The following is a 24,627-nucleotide window of genomic DNA, read 5'->3' as shown; positions in this document are numbered from 1 at the left end:
CCTTCCCCCCATATAACCTATTTAAAAATTGTGTAGACAAATTATTTCCAGAATGTGCCCCTTTCATGCCTGGGACACCAGCCAAGTTCATTCATTCATGGAGTCTCCATGTCTTCAATATCCCACTGAATGCATCTAGCACCCCATCTACCTGCAAATTTCTGCTGCTAGCTGCCTATTACAGAATTAAATTCACATTCCAAGCCCAGACCTACTAAACTTCTCCAGAAATGCCCCATTACAGTAATACAATAATTAAAGGGCAAATGCGATCCAGTAGTTCTTATGTAAAAAATAAATGTGAATAGATGCAGGTACAAAAAGTAGCACAGTGCCTAACAATTGTTCAGGTATGGGATCCATTATCTGGAAGCCTGTTATCCAGAAATCTCTGAATTACGAGAAGGCTATCTCCTATAGACTCCATTATAAGCCAATTTTTACAAATGTATTTACTTTTCCTTTGTTATAATAAAACAGTACCTTGTATTTGATTACAACTAAGATATAATTAATTCGTATCTGAGACAAAACAATCCTATTGGATTTATTTCATGTTTAAATGTCGGTTTTAGTAAACTTACAGTATGGAGATCCAAATTTTGGAAATACCCCTTATCTAGAAAATCCATTGACCCAAGCATTCTGGAGAACAGGTCCCTACCTGTACAGGTATGTATGATTTACTATCTTATGGGTTCATATGGCTTTTATCCTAAATATGTTTACAAGTATTCATTTTAAATAATGCAAGATTTCCCCTACTACTACAATGTAACCTATTTGCGCATATAAGCTTTGTTCTGTATTTTGCTAAAGGAAAATAAGGCTTTTTAGATATATACAAGTCACTGCCATACTTACTTTAAACATATAGAGCATAATGCACCCACTACTGTGATTTATAAGGCAATTAGAAGTCACCGAGGAGTTCCAGGAAGATAAAAAAACCAAAGATGCCAGTAGCAGGATTTGACAGGCACAACAATGGGCACCTAATGAGAGCACTGGCCATAGCAGTACAGAGATGAATGGTTATGGACACACTGGCAGTGGATACATGTGAAAGAAATGGCGCTCTGCCAAAGGGTGCTGCTATGGTCATGCAGTTCTAGTGATGATTAATAATGGGTGAATTTCTCCCGTTTCGCTTCACTCAAAAGTTCGTGAATTTCCCGCAAAATTTGTGAAACTGCAAAAATTCGCGAAAAATCTTGAAAATCAAAAGTTTTCATGAAAAAATTGTGAAATTCGAAAGTTTTCACGGAAAATCGTGCAGTTCGAACGATTTCAGTAAAAATCCGTGCGATTCGAACGTTTTCGTGAAAAAAATCGAGCAATTCAAAAGGTTTCACTAAAATCGAGCAATTCGAATGTTTTCACTAAAAAATTGAACAATTCTAATGTTTTCACGAAAAAAATTGTGAAAAACGGAAATTGACGCCAGCGAATTTTCACGGGAGATTCGCAAATTTATTTGCCGGCGGCGAAATGTGGAAATTTGCCGCAAATTCATGCCAGGCGAATTAATTCAACCATTACTAGTGATGATGGCACTGATATGGGTGCTCCTCTTGTACCCTGCACCCAAACAATGCTGCTATCTAATTGGCATTCAGATGTCATAATGTGCTATTTATATAGTGAATAAAGTACCCCCTATTGTAAAATATAAGGATATTATAAGTCAACAAGGAGTTCCATGACCATATAAAAGCTTTGAAACTCAGAGGTTACTTCTAATATCCTCATCCTTTCCAACAAGGGGTACTTTATTTATTATAATACACAAGTTTTAGTGAGTCATGTGACAAAAATCACTACTCACCATTTATAACTGATGACATCAATAGTCACTGTTTATAAGGATATAATATACAAGATATTCATGGCTTTTGTGTATTATACGGATATAATTTACAGGTTGTTGCAATGTAATGTCTTATTTCTAACTAACTCAAATGTTTAAACAGAAAACGTTTTGAAGCCAAAGGAGAGAAGCCTACATAAGCTTAAGGGGCCCCAACTGAAAAATTTGCCTCAAGTGTTCGTTCGAGGAGGTGCCTTTTGGTACATCTACTTTGTAGTCCCCTTTTGATGGGTAACCTGGGTTCTTCTGGTCTTCCATGTTCTGTGCTGTAAGGGCAGGTGTCGTTGTGTCGTGGTCTTTGAAGGAGAAGAAGTCATAGTGATCCATTGGAGTGTCGAGGTGCAGAACTGTTCAGAAGGAGAATAAACCATGGAAGATCAGTTAGAAGCCATAGCCTTCATTTATAGCAAATAAACAGACACTATAATGGGTCCTGTACAGAACAAAATGTAATTATGATTCCACTGACTTCAACAGTGTTTTGTTGGAAAACAAATGTTATTAGGGTGTGTGAATGAGGCTGCCAGGCTCTCATGGCTTCTATACTGATACAACATAAGGCTCCAGTTACGGAATGTTGCGTGTTAATTTGGGTATTGAACATATATGAACATATATGAAACAAATATGAAACTCACATATTAGAGTTTCAGAAGTTTCACTGCTGTCACCCTGATCATATGACATTACCTGTCTCTTTTTCAGTTAAAGGAAAACTATTCCCCCAAAATGAATACTTGAGCAACAGATCAAATTAAGTGGCATATTCAAGAATCTTACCAAACTGGAATATATATTTAAGTAAATATTGCCCTTTAACATCTCTTGCCTTGAACCACCATTTCGTGATGGCCTGTGTGCTGCCTCAGAGATCACCTGACCAGAAATACTGCAGCTCTAACTGTAACAGGAAAAAGTGTGGGAGCAAAATTCAAACTCTGTCTGTTGATTGGCTCATGTGACCTAACATGTATAGTTTGTTTGGTAAGTTTGTGTGCACCGTGAATCATACGATCCCAGGGGGCGGCCCTTATTTTTTAAAATGGCAATTTTCTATTTATGACATACTACTAAAAAAGTATATTATTATGAAAATTTTATTTACATGAAGCAGGGTTTACAAATTAGCTGTTTATGCAATATCTTTTTATAGAGACCTATATTGTTTGAGGGGTATAGTTTTCCTTTAAGATTATGAGGGTTCAATCCAGTGCTGAAATAAAATATGTGTTTAGAGCTTTCCTCCTGCAGGATTTCAGGAAGGAAAACTATTACCCCCTTTTAATTCCAAGTATATTTAGGACAGCAATTAACTGTTCCACTGTATTAGCAGTGGCTAGTTATGGGCGAATTTGTCCCGTTTCACTTCGCCGAAAAAATTTGCAAATGTCCTGCGAAATTTGCAAACCGGTGAGATTCCCGCGTCAATTTTGATGCTGGCGTCCAAATAATGTTTATGCATGACGGTTTTGATGCAAGCAAAATTTTTGGACGCTGGCAAATTATCGCGGCAGTTTTGCGAATTTATTTGTACACAGCAAAACACGGAAATTCACTGCGAATTTGCTCCTAGTGAATTTATTTCCCATCACTGCCAGTGGCTTTTAGGTTGGTGTCTGGAATCTCAGACCTGCCGAGATCAATGGGAAAAGTCACAAAGATATCCTGATCTGCACTGGGCTTCGAGCAAAATCAAAATCTGAGTTTCCGGGTGGAAAATCTGAAGAATTCATACGATCTGATTTGAAGATTTTTTCAAGGTTTTTGGTGTTATAACAGTTTTGCTAATGAAAGTGAATTGCCCTTTAACCTGCTAGTTCCTCCCAAGAGACCTGCTTATCTTAAATAGTTACAATTGTCTCTTTTGCTTAACTTAAATTGTTACAAAAGTGCAGTCGCTGACTGTTCTGGGCCCTCTGCCAAAAAAAACCTCTTATTTTAATTAAGTTTCAAAAACGTTGTATTGCTTAGTGCAGGAGATCAAAGAGAAAGTCGAGACATTTCATTAAGAAACCCGGGACTGCGGGTTGATTCGTCAAAATCGGGACTGTCCCGCAGAAAACAGGACATTTGAGAGGTATGGATGTGCGATGATGATGATGATGAGTGCAGCCCCCTGCTCGTCACCATCATGTATTGCATTGCTACTCCCTCAACCAGCCGGGGATCTAAAATTATAGAAAGTAGGTAAGTAGATGAGGTACATTCAGCCCCCCTAGGCATGTGTCTGTTCTGCCTAGTTTCAGCCCTGATAAGGGGAACACCCTTGCATTTTTTTCACCAGTCATGTAAATGACCCTTTAAAGGAGAAGGAAAGCTACGGAGGCATTTTATTGCCAATAGATTAGCTGCAATAGTGCAAGCTAGAATGCTATATTTATTCTGTAGAATGTTTTACTATACCTGAGTAAAAAGCTCTAGAAACTCTCTGTTTGTTTAGGATAGGAGCTGCAGTATTAACATGGTGTGACATCACTTCCTGCCTGAGTCTCTCCCTGCTCTGGGCTCAGATTACAGTAGAGAAGGAAGGGGGTGGGGGGAGAGGAGCAAACTGAGCATGCTCTTGCCCAGGGCAATGAGGTTTAAGCTGAAGGCAGGAATTCTGATACAGAAGCCCATGTGTACACAATAGAAGGAAAGAAATGCTGTGTTTCTTTTGACAGGGGACTCAGAGCAACATTACTTTGGGGGTTTACTGATATATTTAGATGGACCTTTCTGATAAGGCTTACTTAGTTTTAACCTTTCCTTCTCCTCCTTTAAGAGTCTTCCCAAAAATGAATGTTTAAATGAAACAATTTCCACAAAGCCCTTTACCTGGATCTTCAAAACCTTCTCCGTAGAGTCTGCGGTGGGAAAACATTTCCTCCTTATGCTGCCGATTGTAGATACAGTAGATGAGTATTAACAAGCAGGCCAGCACCCCTGCCATTCCCAGAAACATGGCCAGCAGTTTGTGAGCTCCAACATCCTTCCTGGCTTCATACTCTAACAAACAGGCAAAAGGGAATGAATGAACGGATGTGAAATAATGGATGACATTGGAAAAAAAGATTTGCTAACCCCTAATATTCTATATACATGTAACGCTAACTTGGGCTAGGCAGACCAAAAATAGTAGTGATGCGAGCATGGGTTACATGTGACTCAACACTGTGACTCGATAACTGGAAGATTTCAGATAGGATGTAGTGCAATTACAACTCTCAGGCTACTTTGCAATAAAAATAGGAAAAAATGGACGCCAGGATATTCTTATGATGAAGCAAAAGAGCAACAGGTTATTTGTATAAAACAAATGACCTCAGGTTTACTTTCAAGAGGTAGATGTAAAATTATAGGCTAGAACAGGTTGGATGACACAGCTGAGGAATGTGACTCCCATTGTAGTCAAGCACCAATAGAAATCCCCAGCAGATACCTTGAAGTGGTCCAGATCCCACTCAGGGAGTGGTCTAAACCTGACACCCTATCCACTGTGGTCCCTTCACTAAAAGCAATCTAGGAGCCTTGGGAAGCTGCTCCCTGCTACAGATCCTTGATGGAGCACAAAGCTGCTCTTGCCATCTGAGCTCTCTATCTTACTCTCCTAGAGAGTCTATAACAGATATAACCTGTTTCTAGCAAACGTCGTTCACGGGGTTCCCTGGACCCTGACTCAGACACTAAAGGTGCCCCTTTAGGGCAATGGCTTTGCTAGGCTTTACTTGGTGTACCCAGGTTCAATGGGAACATCCAGATGGTTAGGACACCAGAAGCCAAAGAGGAAGATCCACCCCTTTCCCAGGACTATATTGAAGTGTGGTAGGAAGTGGTCATTACACCTCTTGGCCAATAACACTGGTTATGTAAATACTTAAACTAGATACATGGGCTTTTGCCCAGCAACTATGAAAAAGGAGGAAGGGTAGGGATTTAAAGCCATAGGGGCATATTTAACCTATGGGTCCCTACATACACCCATTCTAAGGCTCATTTACAAAGCTGGGCAAAAAATATAATAATATCAAGAAGCATAAACATTTGCACCAAACAGAGAAAATATGAGTGCAATAAGAAGACACTGAATCAACATCCACCTGTTCACCCCTACTGGGACACCAATCCCTTGGCACAAGAGCAAGCGTTTACGGGTCCTGTGCATGAAGCATAGAGACGTGGAAGGCAAAATATGATTGACAGCTGAGATTTTTAAGTATGGTTGTAACAGTTATGGATATAATAAACAAAAATTATTTGGGTTTCTGAAAAGCCATTATCCACATAGCTCTGAATTACAGGAAGGCCATGTCCCATAAACTGCATTCTGAAACAAATCATCCTTATTTTTAAGAATTATTTCCTTTTTCTCTGTAATAATAAAAAAGTAGCTTATACTCGATGACTACGCTGCATGAATCCATATTGGTGGCAAAACAATTTTTTTAATGATAAATAAATGATTTATTGCAGACTTAAGATTTGATGATCCAAATTACAGAAAGATCGCTTATATAGAAAATCCTGGGTTCTGAGCATTACCGGTACCTGTACAGCTTTTTTTTTTGTCTGGGCAACAAATCATCTGTAAAGCTACAAGGTATGTAGGATGAAACAAGTGGTGAAAGGCATGGGATGATGGAGGGAAGAAGGGAGATAAGACACAATGAGAAGCAAGAGGAAACATTTTATGAGTGATCCTCAGTGTCAATGGTTCATGTGTTCCACAGGAATGGCGTGTGACCAGTGTGACCGAATCTGAATCGCATTTGCATATGCAAATTATGGGTGGGAAGAGGAAAACCTTTTTTACTTCCTTGTTTTGTGACAAAAAGTCACTTGATTTCCCTCCCCGCCCCTAATTTGCATATGCAAATTCCAATTCTGTTCAGGATTCGGCCGAATCCAAATCCTGCTGAAAATGGCCAGTTCCTGGCCGAATCCCCAATCGAATCCTGGATTCGGTGCATCCCTAATAACGAGTGGCTAACCAAATCTGAATTTGCATATGCAAATTAGGGGCATGGAGGGAAATCGCGTGACCTTTTTTAGTCACAAAACAAGGAAGTAAAAATGTTTTCCCCTTCCCACCCCTAATTTGCATGTGCAAATTAGGATTCAGATTTGGCTCGGTATTCTGCTGAATCTTTCACAAAGGATTTGGGGGTTCGGCCAAATCCAAAATAGTGGATTCGGTGCATCCCTACTAGTGACCATATTAAATCTTTCTATGCTGAGTAAAGTTATCAGACCCAACTCCCCCTCCCCCCCAGAGCCAGGGACGGAAGTAGGGGTAGGCAGAAGAGGCCCCCTCTGGCCCTGCACTTTGATTGGGATGCAGCGACAGAAAGAAAACAGGAGCAGCGCCGATCCTGTGGTAATTGACGCCAGAGGCGGCTCCAGTAATGCCGCTCCCCCCAGCCCGATTACATTTCCGGGTGGGGAGGCAGCAACGGTAGTGCAGAGAGCGCAATTGCGCTCTCTCACCCTAGTAAAGCCGCATTTCCGGTTTAAAAACCAGAAATTCAGCTCTTAAAGGCAGCAGGAGCGGCTTTTTGTCGCCCCTGTAAACCTAGCTGGCGCTGCCGTCTGAGGCGAGTTCCTCAGCTCGCCTCATTGGCGGATCGCCCCTGAACAGGAGGCATGACTGCAGAGGTGCAAGGGGAGAGTTGCCATGGAAGGTGACGGGGGATGTGGTTGCTGAGTGGAGGGTTGGGGTGGCCAACCTCGGAGGCATCATCAGCAACTAAATTCCGTTTTTTTCCTAACAAACAAGATGCTCAACCTTTTAAGATCTTGAATTTTACAGTAAATGGACATGTTTACTGCTAAACTGTCAGCTTGCTAAATAAGAAATTCCCACTGCTATTAATTAAAGTGGCACATTTCCTTCTGTTCCTACAACGAGCAGACGCTGCTAAACTCCCTTTGGACTCAGGGCTCAGTATGAGCATCAGATATTGTAGCGACTGGTGACCATTGTCCTAAATAAATAGCATTTGGGGAAATGTAATGAAATGTAGCACTGGTCTACTCACCGGAAAATTTTGACGTGCATCAATTTTATGTGTGCAACAATTTTGACGTGCACCAAATTTTTTTTTTCGTGGTGAATTTTTTCACTGCGAAACCATGCCTGGCGAATTTATTTGGCCATCACTAACAGCAACCAATGTATCTTGGCTTTTTAGTGAAGCACCCTTGGCATGTTCTTCCGTAGTGCTTTTGCCAATGTGTTTGGTCTGAATATAACTATAAAATCCTATAAATTGTGAACGTGGCAATGTTACTACTGCCATTGGAATGACTTGACCTTTGCCATGGGAATTTTCATCCTCCCTTCCTGTTATATAAAGAGTTGTCCAAGAAGAGACTTCTCCTTTACTTAATTTTCCCAGAGTGTATCCCTTGAAGAAGTACAGGGCTCATCCTCAAGCCCAATATAGTAGTTAGAATCTAGACCTGCTCCAATGGACAATGGCTACTAGACCCCAGGATGTTAACAGCCCTGTAAGGAGAACCAAGGGCAGGGACTGGAAATAAAAATCATCCTTTAAAAAAGGGGAGCTGTGGAACTGAAATGGGCACACAGTAAGAGCACTACTAATGTACTTAGTTATGCGGTAATATAGGCTAAAAAATTTGCCCATTTATAAATCTTCAGCAAAGTGCATATTATTATGGGAAGCACACAAATAGTCACATAGGAACTCAATTCTTACACAACCTCCATTTGTGCACAATTTGCAGTGTGAGCTCAGTGGGCAAAGGGAACTGTGGATTTGTTGCAGGCGGAAAAGGGATACAATTATGTTTGCAGTACCTTGCACCATAGTGGCAATTCATAGGAAAAACTAAAACTAGATGCTAGAAGTATTATGTTTTAAAGTTTGTTTGCCCCTATCAGTTTAAAGAAAACAAAAAAATATTGAATCATCCTGGAAAATGTACAATTCTTTCAAAACACCTTCCACTTCTACTTATTCTTATCCTTGGTGATGCGCATGGTATGAGGAAACTGCATTGGTTGAAATAAAACAGATAAACAGAATATCAGTCCCAAGTGTGACCCACTAACCTGATTATCGTTTAAAGGCTTTTAAAAGAGTTTTCCCATTTGCCTGAAAAAAATATGCTCTACTGCAGGGGTCCCCAACCTTTTTTGGGGTGCTAAATATGGGCTGTGGTTGGCTTATTGATAGCCTCTATGTGGGCTTGCCGCCTACAGGAGCCTCTGTTTGGCAATACAACTGGTTTTTATGCAACTAAAGCTTGCCTTCAAGCCAGGAACTCAAATATAAGAACCTGCTTGAAGGGGGAAAGCAACATCCAAGGGGTTGGAAAGCGACATGTTGCTCACGAGCCACTGGTTAGGGGTCATTGCTCTATTGCATGAAGCAGTATTTTTCTGGAAGGGGGGGATATTTTAATTCACTTATGAAAAAACTATATGGCCTTATATGTTTTTCAGGTATTCATGGGACCTTCCATACACTTATTAGCAAAATCTCCAGTTTTGATTTAAGCCACCAACATCAGTCCATTTCATTAGGGGCAGCACACAGACAGGCACGGAAGCACAAGCAATTGTGTACAATTTGGAAGAGTGTGAGCTCAGTGTGCAAAAGGCAACTGGTGACAAAAGAAGAATTGGAACTAGATGCTAGAGTGGCAATGGGTTTTTTGCCCCGAACAATGTAAAATAATCCACCTGGAAAATGTGCAGCTCTTCAATAACACCTTATACTTCTATTTTTCAGATACCTGTCATTGTGTGCGTGGCATGAGGAAACGACATTTGCTGAAAACACAAGCAGATAAACAGGAAACCAGTCCTAAATGTCACCCAGTAACCTGATTATCTTTTAAAGGACACTTTAACTTTCCATTGTGACGCACACCCCAGAATATGGATTGCAAGTACATGGGGAGGGTATAGTCTATATTTAAGCAATACATGCAATTAAAGGTGTACAGTATACCTTGAGAGTGCTTCTCTTCTTGCAACTTTAGGCCCATAACAAGGCAACATGTCATATATGTAGCACTGGGTTTTCCCTGTGATATTTTCTACTTTTTTTGGGCATGCTAGAACTCCTTAAGGGGACTCATGTCAATGAATTTAATACACTGGACTTCCAGGAAGGGGGATCTAATTTTTTTTTAATGATCTTCCCTTTCTTTCACTCTCTAAGGGCATTCCTGGTCCTGCCTATATCACACCAGACTATAACCCCACCAAACCACCTCTTCCCCAAAGCAAAGATGGTCCCAACATGCAATGTTAAATAAAAGCTGCCCAGAGCTCAGGCAGGAGACCAGATCTGCTATGTGGGTCTGGTATAGGGTGTGGGGGGCAAGAGAAAAAGATTAAGAACACTGTGGTAAGAAAAAAAGAGAATAAAAGTGGATAAAAATAGAGACAGGAGACCATACCAAACTAAGATGGGCAAAGAAATTAAAGATGGCCATAAAGTATAAGAAACTGAGTACCCAATGGAATTTATGTCCAGTACCCTGTGAAAACACCATACACATCTAGAGGCCACACATTTGTTGGGTTGTCATTTTACTACATCTTAACTAGGATAGGATTCTTAACCAGCCAATACTTGCAGGGAAAAAGCAAACTTAATTTACAAATTAATTTGTAGGGGTAATATTGATATTTGACCTTCACTTCCAGGGACTGTAGCTTACATATTGCTTATATTTTGCAACATTTTACAAATTGCCTGATGTTTCAGGTTTACACCAACTGAAGCCAACAATATGTCAACTCCCACTGTTAAAGGGAATGGAGGCTCTGTGCTTATTATTACCCTTGTTATACCTATTGGGTGCCAGGAATATATCATGTACCGTATATACTCGAGTATAAGCAGAGTTTTTCAGCCCCGAAAATATGCTGAAAAACTCTACCTCGGCTTATACTTGGGTCAAGCGTCTAGGAATAGTCGCCGGCGTCTAAGAATAGTCTCCAAGAATATTCGCCGGCGTCCAAGGATGGTCGCCGGCATCCAAAAACTAGACGCCAGCACCTCCAATGGGAGCAGAAACCCTCAATTTTTTGGTTAAAACTTACCAGAAGCTGCTGCATTTCTCACCCGCGGCTTATACTCGAGTCAATAAGCCAGCGGTAAAATTAGGTAAAATGGAGGTAAAATTGGGTACCTCGGCTTATTCTCGGGACGGCTTATACTCGAGTATATACGGTACATCCCATAAAAACTGTTCACAATGACTCCCATACACTCTATGCAACCTGCAACCTTATATAGTCAACTATCAGAACATCATACTTGGGAGGATCCAAGTACCACAGTGCGAGTTTTAAATTTCACTTTAAAATTTAGTCTACAGATGATGACATTCTAGCTGTGCTTTTGAATAAACTTTTTTTGTTGCAGTAAACTTCATTGTGAATATGACTTGATGTTTTGTTCAATGTAGCCATCTGCCCATGTGTAGGTGTCCTAGTAACCCAATTGCCATTCAGTTTCTGCCTGGAATTTCAGTCTGAGATGTAGATAAATCCATCCAGAAATTTCTTATATTGTTATGTATTTGCCATCATCCAGTCAAGGTGTTTATTGGTCAGTGTAGCTAGATTTACTCTCAACAGACCTTCAAATTGAACAGACAGACCTACTAATAGGTTCTCACCTTCAGGGTAGAGACGCATGCTCAAATTCAGGGAGATTAGTTACCCATCGACAAATCTCCACTTATTCGGAGCGACTGATCTCCCCGAACTGCATCTCGCCCACTAGAATGTAAATCTCAGTCAGGGTGGGAATTTGGTGCGCTTCGTTTTCCGAAGTCGCCCGAAGTTGCCTCACGCGGAAACTTCGGGTGACTTCAGAAAACAAAGTGCTCCGAGTGCCATCCTGCTGGCTACAATCTAAATTGCCGGCTGGATGGCAATTCGGGGAGATTAGTTGCCCGGAAGAAGAGGCGATTTAACGCCGGGCGACTAAATCTCCCCAAATCTTTGCGTGTGTCTCTGCCCTAACACCCACAACTTTTTGTCACTTATCTAAAGGAGAAAAATCGAAAGCTCTGCAAAGATAAACCCCAAATAGAAAATACTAAGCACATTTGGAAAGTTTAGCCAGTGCATTGCTCACCTTCTTCCCCATGTTGAGTAAAAAAATCCGTGGAGGTATTTCTCAGCTTGCCATGATTCCATATTTTGTATAACAATACACAGAATGCATTGCTTTTCTCTTGCTTTTCAGGAGTAGTCAATTCTGTAGTGCTATGATTTTCCTGCAAAAACTTAACTCCATCAGTGAGACTTGTGTTTAAACTGGTGTCTATGGTGGCACCAACTTCTGATGAGTTCTGAGCATCACCGAGGGTGTAGGCTCTAGAAAAATTCAAAGGGCTTTGTGTCGAGTCAAAATCATTGGTTGAGACTGACTTATTAGATTTTTCTTTCAGGTCAGTGTTGCCTTTAGTGAATTCCACAGGTGGAAAGTTAGTGGCACTTCCATCAATAGTGACATTTGCTTTAGAAGGGGTCAGGGTAACTTCAGCGCCTGTTATCTCCAAACACCAGGCCAACACAGCAGTGAATATTACTGTACATAAACCCCTGACCCTCATCTTTCTTCTATCATCCATCAGCCTGGAGTAAAACAAATCCATTAGTTCTCTGTCATTGTTGACTTAGACATAATCATTTTACTGCTTATTGTATCTACCACCACCATTCAGTGTCATGACTACGGCCCTGCACCCAAACATATTCAAGAAATATCTCATTCCCTTACAATGATTGTTAAAAAGAAATAAAGTGCTGTCCATACAAAGCTATGTTTTCTAAATTACAAAGTTACTCATGCAGTTTGATAGATTTGGTGACATGAGACAAAAGGAATATGTTCTATAGGTGTATAAGGTATCAAGTATCACCGGCTTCCTTTTAATTCTGGCAAGAACCGTAGGTGTGGAAGGAGCAGCTGTTTTGTGTCCCCTGGTTAATTATTTATTGCCATTGTTTATCACTCGCTCTCTACTGTGTTTCTCTGTGTCGCCATCTCTGATTTTTTTTAGGCATTTACCAAGTCAAAGTTTTATTTTTATTATTCTTACATACATCAAAAATCCCCCCCCCTTGGCATGAAGCTTTCACACTTGCAGACTTTTCAACTTGAATTTCACCAGTTTGAATTGTCTAATCATCCTCTCTTGCACTTTGGTGCATAAACACCAAAACAGAAAAACGTCATCTACTAACTGGTGCCTATAGTAACAGTGGGATAATAGTCTTTGGGAAGGGAGTGTGACTGTGGGATAGCAGGTATAGTAGGGAGAGGGTGCCTATAGTAACAGTGGGATAATAGTCTCTGGGAATGGAGTGTGACTGTGGGATAGCAGGTATAGTAGGGAGAGATGGTGCCTATAGTAACAGTGGGATAATAGTCTCTGGGAAGGGACTGTGACTGTGGGATAGCAGGTATAGTAGGGAGAGATGGTGCCTATAGTAACAGTGGATAATAGTCTCTGGGAAGGGAGTGTGACTGTGGGATAGCAGGTATAGTAGGGAGAGATGGTGCCTATAGTAACAGTGGGATAGTAGTCTCTGGGAAGGGAGTGTGACTGTGGGATAGCAGGTATAGTAGGGAGAGATGGTGTCTATAGTAACAGTGGATAATAGTCTCTGGGAAGGGAGTGTGACTGTGGGATAGCAGGTATAGTAGGGAGAGATGGTGCCTATAGTAACAGTGGATAATAGTCTCTGGGAAGGGAGTGTGACTGTGGGATAGCAGGTATAGTAGGGAGAGATGGTGCCTATAGTAACAGTGGATAATAGTCTCTGGGAAGGGAGTGTGACTGTGGGATAACAGGTATAGTAGGGAGAGATGGTGCCTATAGTAACAGTGGGATAGTAGTCTCTGGGAAGGGAGTGTGACTGTGGGATAGCAGGTATAGTAGGGAGAGATGGTGCCTATAGTAACAGTGGATAATAGTCTCTGGGAAGGGAGTGTGACTGTGGGATAGCAGGTATAGTAGGGAGAGATGGTGCCTATAGTAACAGTGGATAATAGTCTCTGGGAAGGGAGTGTGACTGTGGGATAGCAGGTATAGTAGGGAGAGATGGTGCCTATAGTAACAGTGGATAATAGTCTCTGGGAAGGGAGTGTGACTGTGGGATAGCAGGTATAGTAGGGAGAGATGGTGTCTATAGTAACAGTGGATAATAGTCTCTGGGAAGGGAGTGTGACTGTGGGATAGCAGGTATAGTAGGGAGAGATGGTGCCTATAGTAGCAGTAAGGATAACAGTCTCAAAGTATGGATTGTGGCTGTGAGTACATGTACAGAAGGAAAATTAAAAGTAATATGAGAATACTATATATCAGCATTTCCCACCCTGCTGCTCTTCGTTTCTGAAACACAGGTTACCCTGCTTTGTGTTGATAAAGAAGCCCTTCAAACTCTGTTTTGACTTCCATTATTAAATATGATTCTGTGCAAATAACTGACTAAATCAACAGCTATCGAATATTAACAATCCGATTTACATTTGCTGATAAGAAGTTCATTTGATTTTGCGCTTTTGTCGACAGGTCTGCTTATAGAAAGTGGCACATACATACTGTATATCAGCATATATTAAATGTTTTTTCCTGACATTGCACACAAGTGTTAAATTGGAGCCCCTGTCTGGATTGACCTGGGTCTTGTCTTTCAAATCATATCACAAGATACATGAAAGTCAGATCACTGTTAGCAGTTGGCAGTACAGAGACTCCAGAGAGCTGCACATATAACATCACACGCTCTTAGCAACAGCATCAACATAGAGCAGACAGGTGGGAAAGAAGCTGCCAGAACACTCACCTGTTCTTTGCTCGGCTACTGGCAATCTGTCCTGTGTGGCTGGGGCAGCTGAGTGACTGTTGTGAAAGACAAGTGGTGTATAAGTAACCTGGAACTCGGCTCACCTGTCCTCCGAATGAGAAGAATGTGACTCAGTCACACCCAGTCCCCAGACACAGGCACTGCATAGATCATAGGAGACGTCCCCAGAGGGGTTTTTTACCCTTCAGAAAAGCAGGTGCACTAAGAAGTAAAAATAGCCAACATAGCATACCTGCCCTATAATTCCAGTCTCCTTATGAAGAAGAGAAAATGTTATACAGAAGGGAAATATTATATATATAGCAATGTCATTGCTATGGATCCACACAAATCAAGGAAGCCATCATAGATGCACACTGGGAGATAACAAGCCGGGAAATTACAACCAAATACTAGGGATGCACCGAATCCAGGATTGGGTTCGGGATTCTGCCAGGATTCGGCCTTTTTCAGCAGGATTCGGCCGAACCAAATCTAAATTTGCATATGCAAATTAGGGGCAGGAAGGGAAATTGCATAACTTTTTGTCAGAAAACAAGGAAGTAATTATCCTATATACAAAAGAGGACTTATCCCCCTATCCCGTTGCACTGTAGAAAATTAGACACAATATATTACAATAAAAAGCAATATTTATTAATAACCATGCTAGTGAAAACAAATTAAAACATATTTAAAAACCAACAGCGCTGCTGGAAACAAAAAACGGGGAATACCCTGATGTTAATTAGTGATCACTATTTTCCATGCTGGTTGAAAAACCTTGCGTAGGTAAAAAATGTGGTTGGAGCAGTATAGATGGTTTAGTAAAACGTGTTAGATGTGAACTCCCGGCAAAGATAAAGCATTACTTTTCTGCATTAGTGTGAGTTAGTTTCAGACCACATTAAGGGCATACGTGCCAAAATGTCCCTTCTTCTCTGTATAAGAAGTATATCCCAAACAGGGTAGGGGCTGGCTCCCCTTGCAAGTCCCTCAGCGGAAGCCCCTTGAGCCGAGGTTAAGTGCAGGGTAAGTAAGGAGTTAGCTGTAGCAAACGCTGGATCCAATGTAGTAGCCTAAAGGCTATATATGCAGAACCCCAGTTCAGTATGCCAGCAAAAGGTTTCCTATACTTGCCCTTGTATGGATATCGTCCGTGGTGTGGAACGCTCACAAATATCCGTCAGATCATCCCCGGGATAAAAACTGCATCCAATCCGCAAGGGAAAAACACCACGACGATATCCATACAAGGGCAAGTATAGGAAACCTTTTGCTGGCATACTGAACTGGGGTTCTGCATATATAGCCTTTAGGCTACTACATTGGATCCAGCGTTTGCTACAGCTAACTCCTTACTTACCCTGCACTTAACCTCGGCTCAAGGGGCTTCCGCTGAGGGACTTGCAAGGGGAGCCAGCCCCTACCCTGTTTGGGATATACTTCTTATACAGAGAAGAAGGGACATTTTGGCACGTATGCCCTTAATGTGGTCTTAAACTAACTCACACTAATGCAGAAAAGTAATGCTTTATCTTTGCCGGGAGTTCACATCTAACACGTTTTACTAAACCATCTATACTGCTCCAACCACATTTTTTACCTACGCAAGGTTTTTCAACCAGCATGGAAAATAGTGATCACTAATTAACATCAGGGTATTCCCCGTTTTTTGTTTCCAGCAGCGCTGTTGGTTTTTAAATATGTTTTAATTTGTTTTCACTAGCATGGTTATTAATAAATATTGCTTTTTATTGTAATATATTGTGTCTAATTTTCTACAGTGCAACGGGATAGGGGGATAAGTCCTCTTTTGTATATAGGATAATTGCTTTAAATGTGGTGGACACCCCTCCCCCCTTGCACTGACACTTAATTGAATGCTGGCGCAATTGTGGATGTCCGCTTCTTTTAACCCGGTGTTCTAAAACAAGGAAGTAAAAAATGTTTTCCCCTTCCCATCCTTCATTTGCATATGCAAATCTTTCGCGAAGGATTCGGGGTTCGGCCTAATTCAAAATAGTGGATTCGGTGCATCCCTACCGAATACATTTCTGATGATTAGCGTCTAGTGATGGGTGAATTTGTCCCGTATCGCTTCGCCACTAATTTTGCGAATTTCTAGCGAAATTTGCAAAACTGGTGAGAAACTCGCAAAATTAAGATTTTGACACCAGCGACGATACGCTGGCGTCAAAATGGGCACCAGCATCAAATATGCCAACATAGAAAAAACATAGAAAGCAGATGTTCACCAGTGAAATTTTGCGAATAAATTTGCCCATCACTATATAGCGCTTAATGGTAAAATAAAATGGGTTTATATTGGAGTTGTTTCTGCAAACTGTTCTTATGGACAAGGTCAGACCCACTACCCTGATCGGCCTCCCCCCAAAAGAAAACGAACTTCGGCACAATGGAGTTTGCTCATGTGTGCGGGGGGGGGGGCACCGAAGTTCGAAACCTGGGTGGGCCCCCAATGCTCCAGTCCGACCCTGCTTATGGAAAACCTGTTGATTTCTTTCTGACCATTATCCCAGTTACAGGTATAGAATCCGTTATCTGAAAACCCATTACCCAGAAAGATCAGAATTCCAGGAAGGCCATCTCCCATAGACTCCATTATTATTAAATCATTAAAAAAAAAATTAAAACTAAGCAATGGTCAAAACATTTCTGATTTGCCCTCTTTACATGTTTCATATGCTTGGAGGTATGCAATATTTGCAGCTGGAAATATGCCACCCAGAATTCTAAAAGGGTTATCAGGAGTCTGACCCATGGGAAGCTTGCCGATTCTTTCTTGGGTGTCTCTCCATTTCACAAACTGAAAGCACATTAAAAGCCACTTTGCATTATTACAGAGGGGGGCCCAGGAGGTATAGGGGCCCCATAATTTCAATAAATATTGGTAAAACAGGTCAACCTCCAGACATTTTGGTGCCCCAAAATTGTCTGAAATTAAGGAAAGTCACCAGAAAACACGAGAATGCTAAAGAAAGACAGGAGACTGGGGTACAGAGCCCAAAAAGAGCCCGACTTCTACACAGGTTCGTCCCATTGCATGCTGGGTATTGTAGTCTTACATTAAACTTGGCAGGTGCCAGATTGTTAAACAAAAACTACATTACCCAACATGCATTGGGAGACGCAGGCTCTGCCCATTAGGGCATGAAAAACTTTGGCTGGTTTCCAAACAACAAACCGTCAAAGGCTCAAAAAGTAGCCCTAATCTGTACCTTGGCTAGTTTGTACCTCCACCTGGGCTTTAAATTAGTAGCGCAATTTGGCTGGAATATCGCCAACCCTAAAACCGCTGCTGTCACTAGCTTAAGGTGACAGCACAATATATTACAAATATACTGAGTAGGACAGTAATGGCCACCATTCCACCAGAGTAGCCTTGCAGCCAGGCATTTATGTTCTGAGGAGCTTGAGGATTAGCTGAAAGGTTAAAAAAAGGTAATTTATATAGAAATAGTCCCACACACTCTACGTAACCCCTAAACCCATCAAACTGCCTTCAGCTCAGGCTACACCTTATTTTAGATATTATTTTATGTTCTGTGCTCCAGCCAGGGTCGGGACATTTATAGCTTTGGCAGTCCTGGGGCAAACTAACATGGCATCCCCTGAAAACAGTCAGCGGCCTTTGGGATAATGTGTAAAGCCTTCACTTAAAGGGATTGTTCACCCATAAATTACTTTTTAGTATAATGTAGAGAGTGATATTTTGAGACAATTTGCAATTCGTTTTTATTTTTTATTATTTGTGTTTTTTGAGTTATTTCGATTTTTAAACAACTGTCCAATTTCAGCAATCTGGTGGCTAGGCTCCAAACTCCCCTAGCAACCATGCATTGATTTGAATAAGAGACTGAATATGAATAGGAGAGGCCTGAACAGCAACACACGTAATAAAAAGTAGCAATAACAATACACTTGTAGCCTTACAGAGCAACTGGAAATTGGAAAGAGTCAGAAGAAAAAGGCAACTAATTAAACTATAAAAGATAAATAATGAAGACCAATTGAAAAGTTGCTTAGAGTGGGCCACTGTATAACATAATTACACATTGGAACCCTATGTGGATGTTTCTTCATTTTGCCGAAGGGGTGCTGTTTAAAATGTTATCACATGGGGCAGAGAGGGTGCACTTTGTACTTTTGTAACTCTGGTTTCATTTCTTGTGAAATAATGCTGCACATGCCGGTTTCATTTCTCTTAAAAAGGATCACCATCACCAGCATCCTTGCATAATTTTTTATGACAATGGGGAAAGCAGAGTGCTGTAGCAAATGTATGCCCACAACGTGCCTGGAAGACTGGAAACCAGAACATTACGTAGTGATTCTTTCATTGGGATCAGTGTCTGCCTCTTAAAATTGTAATGAGCCCTGAGTTATAGGAATTAGAACAGGGGACCCAGATTATTTAAATCTGAGATTAGTTTCCGAGTACTTTTCTGGGGATTCCTCTCTCAAGATTTGCTGCGAGCCTGATTGAGCCAAGATTAGTAAGGTTCGCAGGGTGGTTGTTGCAAAGGGCCTGAGAGGTTTAAAGGTGGGGCATTGTGTGCCCAATTGTGTTTGTAACATTAGGAGGGTAAGCTCCGGGGGCCAGTAGAGAATGTTGTAGGCTCCTCAAGTATTGGCCCCTGTGGTTCCCAGTCCGACAATGAGTACTTACATATTACTGTTTTAGGAAAATGTTTTTAATGTATTAAATGGAAAACCACCCAAAATATTATGTAGGGACCCATAGGGTTAATGTGCCCCTATTGTCTTTAAATCCCTACATTCCCTGATCTCCCTAGTTGCCTGGCAGATGCCCATGTAGCTAGTTGTAATTTAATTAACCAGATAGCAGCTCCCTAACACAAGATAACAGCTGCCTGGTAGATCTAAGAACAGCACTCAATAGTAAAATCCCATGTCCCACTGAGACACATTCAGTTACATTGAGAAGGAAAAACAGCAGCCTGCCAGAAAGCATTTCTCTTCTTAAGGGCAGGCACAAGTCACATGACTGGGGGCAGCTGGGAAATTGACAAAATGTCTATCCCCATGTCAGATTTCAAAATTGAATATAAAAAAATCTGTTTGCTCTTTTGAGAAATGGAATTCTGCTGGAGTAGCACTATTAACTGATGTGTTTTGAAAAAAAACATGTTTTCCGATGACAGGATCCCTTTAAACTGAGTGCACTCAGACTAGTGGCCCCATAAAAAGCAGAAAATATACCCAGAAATATAGTAGTGGGTGTGCTGAACCAGACATAGAACAGAGGATTCTCAGCACCCTTGACAGCCTTAACCTATTAGCATGTGCTGAGAGTTTTGTAATAAACAGGCCAAACCCAAAAACTGAAGGGCATATGAAGTGTTACTTTCCCCTACTTGTATGTAACCTGCAATACCACATTCCAGAAAACCCCAGGTCCCAATCATTCCAAACAGATCCCATGCCTGCACTCCCACAGTCACAGTTCCTTCCTGGAGTCTATTATCCCAGTGCTTCTATAGGTATCATCTCTCCCTACTATACCTGCTATCCCACAGTCACACTCCCTTCCCAGAGACTATTATCCCACTGTTACTATAGGCACCATCTCTCCCTACTATACCTGCTATCCCACAGTCACACTCCCTTCACAGAGACTATTATCCACTGTTACTATAGGCACCATCTCTCCCTACTATACCTGCTATCCCACAGTCACACTCCCTTCCCAGAGACTATTATCCACTGTTACTATAGGCATCATCTCTTCCTACTATACCTGCTATCCCACAGTCACACTCCCTTCCCAGAGACTATTATCCACTGTTACTATAGGCACCATCTCTCCCTACTATACCTGCTCTCCCACAGTCACACTCCCTTCCCAGAGACTATTATCCCACTGTTACTATAGACACCATCTCTCCCTACAATACCTGCTATCCCACAGTCACACTCCCTTCCCAGAGACTATTATCCACTGTTACTATAGGCACCATCTCTCCCTACTATACCTGCTATCCCACAGTCACACTCCCTTCCCAGAGACTATTATCCCACTGTTACTATAGGCACCATCTCTCCCTACTATACCTGCTATCCCACAGTCACACTCCCTTCCCAGAGACTATTATCCCACTGTTACTATAGGCACCATCTCTCCCTACTATACCTGCTATCCCACAGTCACACTCCCTTACCAGAGACTACTATTGCATTACAGATACAAGAAGGAGCCTCCTATACAGAGGGCTGCTTACCTTGAGTTTGAAAAGGTTGAGACCAGTTGGTAATCGCAATCTGAGTGTTTACAGCATTGTACAGCACTTAGCGGACCCTAAATGATACTTTAGAAAAAATTTTTGGACTTAGCCTCTGCACGAAATTACTGTATTTTGAGACAGGCAAAAGTATAGAAAGAAATTCAAGAAAGTTAAGATAGTAGAGTTGGTGCACAATTAAAGGCTGGATCTATAAATGCCGGAACTAGTGGTTAAAGATCAACATAAAACAAATAAAATCAATGGAGTATGTGGGTAAGCATCAGTTCAATTCCTTTATTTAGCCAGGCCAATTAGGTTCCTTTCTGGATATATTGAGTTCTGAGATCTGTGACAAGGGGAAAAGGTTGACAACACAAATACGAGCAGTGCAAATTCTAAACAGAGAATGGCAAAACAAAGTGCAAACAAATTATCTTATAAACAGGTTAAAGGATCTGACTGACGCTTCTGTAGTGCTATTTCTAGATTTACATGCGCTTTGAACATAAAAGTGGAGGGGGGATAAGTTAACCCATTAGATACTTGGAAGGACAAGACAGTGTAGTCAAATAGGTGCCTAACACAGAACCCTAGCCCTCACTTATACTGGATTACTTATCCCGTTAGTGATAGAAGTTTAAAGGGGATGCAAAAGCCAGAAATAAAACAGTGCCGAATGGCAGACAATGGAATTCTAAGCAACGTCCCTATATGCATTCATTAGAAAATGCTGGTGGATACAATTAAAAGAAGTCCCCTTCTGCACTGCTGGTTCTGCTTCTTGAAACTATGTAGCAGACATCAGCTCTGCATGCTTCTTTACATTTATGTTAATCAGCTCGTTCTTGCTAGATTGTTTCAAAATTCAGAACTGCCAAGGAAGAGAAGGGACAGAAATTCTGCTTTATATATTAGTTAAAATAATAATTATTAATAATAATCATCATAATAACAATAGTAAAAATACATCGTAAAATAACTTTAAACCATCGGCAGAGGTCAGCTGTAATGCTCTTAATGAAGAGAAAGAATCCGTTATCCATTATCATAAGCAGACTGTGTTCTGTATGTACATTTAATATTTTAACAAGGAAAATAATCTCTGTGCAGAGCGGCATTATGTGATTTTATGTAAGGGAATGATTAACTGGGTGACGGACAGCAACTGGTTCAACTAGAATGTGCTTGAGAAAAACTGAATGCAAATTTTCTGTGTAGAAAAGGAAAGAAACGCAACAGAAACAATTATTTTTTGGCCAAGACACTGTGTAGCTGGTTACATTGGGCGGCAGTCATTCGGATGTTCTCTGAAGTATTAAAGAGCCAGAGAGGCTGACCATATACTGAATGGAGGAGAGTCAAGCAATCTTGAACAACGGGGGTGCTTTATTTAGCAAACAGCTTATAAGTAACTTGCTCTGTAGGGAAAGAAGAAAATGTCTCCTGGCCCATTAATGCATCAGGGGATGATCATACTCAGTCAACACCTTTACTAAATTGCTTCTGCATCATCATTGACCTGGGAGCAAGCTCAATGCTTGGGCCAACCTGATAAACAATTGGTCTGTACTGTGGTATCTTATATCCCCCAAGAACAATGTATGTACTATTGTTACCTTAAAGGAGAAGGAAACCCCCTGGTTGCAAAATCCCTCCCCCCTCCCCTGTGTTGCCCCCCCTCCCTCCTCCCCCCTGGCCTACCTGTCCCCCTGGGCAAATGCCCCTAACTTGTTACTCACCCCTCTGCGCAGGTCCTGTCCACAGAGTCGCCAACTTTTTCCACGCGCGTCTTCTTCCTGCTCTGACCGGCGTCTTCTGGCACATGCGCAGTAGGAACAGTTACCAGTACGGATCTACTGCGCATGCGCGGAATGTCACTAAGTTTTCCGATTTCACTTCGTGACATTCGGCACATGCGCAGTAGATGCGTACCGGTAACTGTACGGGGGCAACACAGGGGAGGGGTTTTGTGCCCAGGGGGTTTCCTTCTCCTTTAAGAGCAGAGACATACGTTCAGATTCGGGGAGATTAGTTGCCCAGTGACAAATCTCCTCTTCTTCGGGGGGACTAATCTCCGCAAACTGCCTCCTTCCGGATAGAATGTAAATCACCGACGGGATGGCAATCTGAGTGCCTCGCTTTCCAAAGTCGCCCGAAGTTGCCTCATGAGGAAACTTCAGGCGACTTTGGAAAGCAAGGCACTCCTAATGCCATCCTTTAGGCGATTTAGATTCTAGCCGTCGGGAGGCAGTTCGGGGAGATTAGTCGCCCCGAAGAAGAGGCGATTTATCGACAGGCAACTAAATCTCCCCGAATCTCCTCTGAACGTGAATCTGAGAAAGGTAAATAAGTTAATAAATAGTACAGCCAGGATAATTAATGGCAACCAGTTTATAAACTTATTGCATTACAATTTTATGTCACAGGTTAAGCAAATCATTCTAGACTAGAGCTAGTCATCTCCAATGACCCAGGACGTATTTCAAATGTGCAAGCAGTGGAACCCCTGGTTCAAAAAGCAAATATAGACAGAGGCATATATTGGGGCATTATATTTTCTGCTAAATGGATACAGATATACAGAAAAGGCAAATGTGATTAATTAGTTCCTTTCTTCAGTGTATACAACGGAGGCGTCAGAGTTTCAAGTCCCACCTAACAGGGTCACTGATGGCTCAGGTCAATCTAGTCAGTTTTTAACCACAATTTCTTGAGCTAAACAGGGAAATTGGTCTTTACAAGGTTTATAATTACAGAACACAGATAATCCCCTTGCATAATGGACTCCAGAAACAAAACAGTCACAGCAAAGGGGAAAGGAAGGGGGTTGTAGACATTATCTACTGCAAAGACCAAAACATGGAGTAACAGACTGGGGGTCCAGGGGCCCAATGGAGCTGCCAACCCAGGGGCCGAGACAGCAATTGTGAGGTCCTCCACTGGCACCACAATACCCATTCCCTCCCTTGTGCATACCTTTTTTTCCATTGTGATCAGGAGAGGAGGTCAGGAGTAAAGTGCCCTCGGTTTTATGCAGGTCTGGGTCGACAAGGGCTGGGCCCACCAGTTTTTTCCCCAGTGTCCCTCTGGCCCAGTCCAACCCTAGCAGCTTCAATTTCGCTTTTTGTCCTGTTTAGCCCAAGAAATAACAAGAACCATGGATCTTTCATGATTAAAACCAGAAGTAAAAAGTATGTTTAGCACAAGCCCTATTTATTGCACCCATGTTGAATAAAGGCTAAACTACCCCGTTTTCCCTTATATCTAAGACCTTCTATGCCAGTTATCAACTTAGCTGCCCTTATTTGAATTTTCCCTGGGTTATTAATATCCTTTTTACACAATGGGGACTAAACTGCTATGAATATTCTAGATCTTACTTTGTAAAGATGAAGAACAGCCCTCTCCTCCAACAAACTTATTCCCCTTTTAATAAAGGACAGTATTGCTCAGGGGCGTAACTACAGAGGAAGCAGACCCTGCGGCTGCAGGGGGCCCAGGAGGTATAGGGGCCCATGAGACCTTAATTTATACACAATTTCAATAAATATTGTTAAAAATAGGTCAATCTTTAGATATTTTGGGTGCCTGAAAAATAAATTGCAGTGGGCCAAGTAATATCTATTTACACTACTGGTATTGCTGCTACAGCTAAATCT

At 41.5% G+C, this 24,627-nt stretch overlaps 1 protein-coding gene across 1 annotated transcript; it reads right to left on the bottom strand.

The window, feature by feature from the left end:
- Positions 1-1,859: 1,859 nt before the first annotated feature.
- LOC108697794 (Golgi-associated olfactory signaling regulator) lies at positions 1,860-14,792 on the bottom strand. The gene is made up of 4 exons (XM_018228183.2): positions 14,700-14,792; positions 11,980-12,482; positions 4,688-4,858; positions 1,860-2,217 (listed from the first exon to the last, which is right to left on the bottom strand). Exons 2-4 carry the CDS (start codon positions 12,476-12,478, stop codon positions 2,003-2,005), a joined length of 885 nt encoding a protein of 294 aa, XP_018083672.1. The 5' UTR covers positions 12,479-12,482; positions 14,700-14,792; the 3' UTR covers positions 1,860-2,002.
- Between the last annotated feature and the right edge of the window lie 9,835 nt (positions 14,793-24,627).

Source organism: Xenopus laevis, chromosome 7S (assembly GCF_017654675.1).
Source record: "Xenopus laevis strain J_2021 chromosome 7S, Xenopus_laevis_v10.1, whole genome shotgun sequence".
In the NCBI taxonomy this organism is placed as follows: Eukaryota; Metazoa; Chordata; class Amphibia; order Anura; family Pipidae; genus Xenopus; species Xenopus laevis.
The sequence above is the reverse complement of the archived record's forward strand: the minus strand, read 5'-3'. Positions and strand labels throughout refer to the sequence as shown.

What these genes read in the sequence shown, in the direction of transcription:
- LOC108697794 (XM_018228183.2), bottom strand. Translation starts at nt 12,478, where the DNA reads ATGGATGATAGAAGAAAGATGAGGGTCAGGGGTTTATGTACAGTAATA. An exon ending in TACTCAACATGGGGAAGAAG is followed by an intron (nt 4,859 to 11,979) that starts GTGAGCAATGCA and finishes CCTGTTTGTTAG; the next exon opens with AGTATGAAGCCAGGAAGGAT. An exon ending in AGAAGGTTTTGAAGATCCAG is followed by an intron (nt 2,218 to 4,687) that starts GTAAAGGGCTTT and finishes CCTTCTGAACAG; the next exon opens with TTCTGCACCTCGACACTCCA.